The 1,099-nt window shown below is 34.5% G+C and overlaps 1 protein-coding gene across 1 annotated transcript in view; it reads right to left on the bottom strand.

The window, feature by feature from the left end:
* LOC122342651 (ankyrin-2-like) overlaps nt 1-1,099 on the bottom strand; it is an 18,026-nt gene that overhangs the window by 2,263 nt on the left and 14,664 nt on the right. Inside the window, exon 11 of the mRNA XM_043236629.1 lies at nt 570-668. Coding sequence (XP_043092564.1) covers nt 570-668 — 99 coding nt within the window. The remainder of the gene's footprint in view (nt 1-569; nt 669-1,099) is intronic.

The raw sequence follows: 1,099 nt of genomic DNA, 5'->3' as shown, positions 1-1,099 counted from the left end.
AATCTGAAGAAGAACACAGCCGGTCATGGCTTTAATCAGACCACACACACACACACACACACAAACACAGTGACTCGTCATCACTGGTTACTGCACATAGAAATTGTGGTTTCCCCTAATATTTCATTTACAGTTCAGGCAAAAACAAATCTGTGTGTATTTTAATATATAAACACATATTATATTTGAAAAATTAAGACTATAAAGTTTAACTGGATGACGTAATTATAATGGGATTATAACGATGAATGTAACACAGGCTGTAAAGACTTCTGTCAATCATCAAACTGCATACTGGATTGAGACTTTCAATTAATGAAGGTTCCAGTAGGCCTTACTTTGTTGATTTTGCATGTTTTCTTGTGTTTGCATGGGTTTTCTTGGGGTGCACAAGTCAAAGCCATGCATGTGACACTTATTAAGTAGTGTGATACAAACTTTTCATAGCACCTTTTGCTATTTTTCTATTAATAACTGAGTGTTATTAACTTCTATTAATAAGAGTGTATCTGATATAAGATGTGTATACAGTAGGTACAAAACAAAAGTGCTAACAAATTGTTACTAACCCTTGTTTTGGCATCAATCTGAGCCCCTCTGTCCAACAGCAGATGAACCATATTAGTGTTTCCCCTCTTAGACGCAACATGTAGTGGCGTGATCCCATTCTGTACAGATGAAATAAATAAGTCCATTAATATTAGTATGCAAATAAACAAACCATGTATGTGAGCTCACTGATGGCTTTATGACCACGTTTCAGTATGATTGAATGTTCGGCAAGTGTTTTATAATGGATGCTCACTGAAGAAGCATGTTTTTATTGAAGTCTGATTTGTACAGTAGTGTATGGCATCAACATTCGCTCTGACAAAGGAACTGTTTACTGGTCAGTCGTGTTGAGCTGCCTTCAGATCAACACAACAGATTTATAATGTTTTTATTACATTTTTTAAATTTGTGTTTTGTCCTGTTTAATAATTCTGAATACAGATCTGTCACTGTGTATATTTATATAACTTTAAGGTGACTAGGACAGTGGTCTGTTGGTATCTATCTATCTATCTATCTATCTATCTATCTATCTATCTATCTATAT

The sequence above is a fragment of the Puntigrus tetrazona genome, chromosome 1, assembly GCF_018831695.1.
Source record: "Puntigrus tetrazona isolate hp1 chromosome 1, ASM1883169v1, whole genome shotgun sequence".
Taxonomy (NCBI): domain Eukaryota; kingdom Metazoa; phylum Chordata; class Actinopteri; order Cypriniformes; family Cyprinidae; genus Puntigrus; species Puntigrus tetrazona.
Note: the sequence above shows the minus strand (reverse complement) of the source record. Positions and strands in the feature narration are given on the sequence as shown.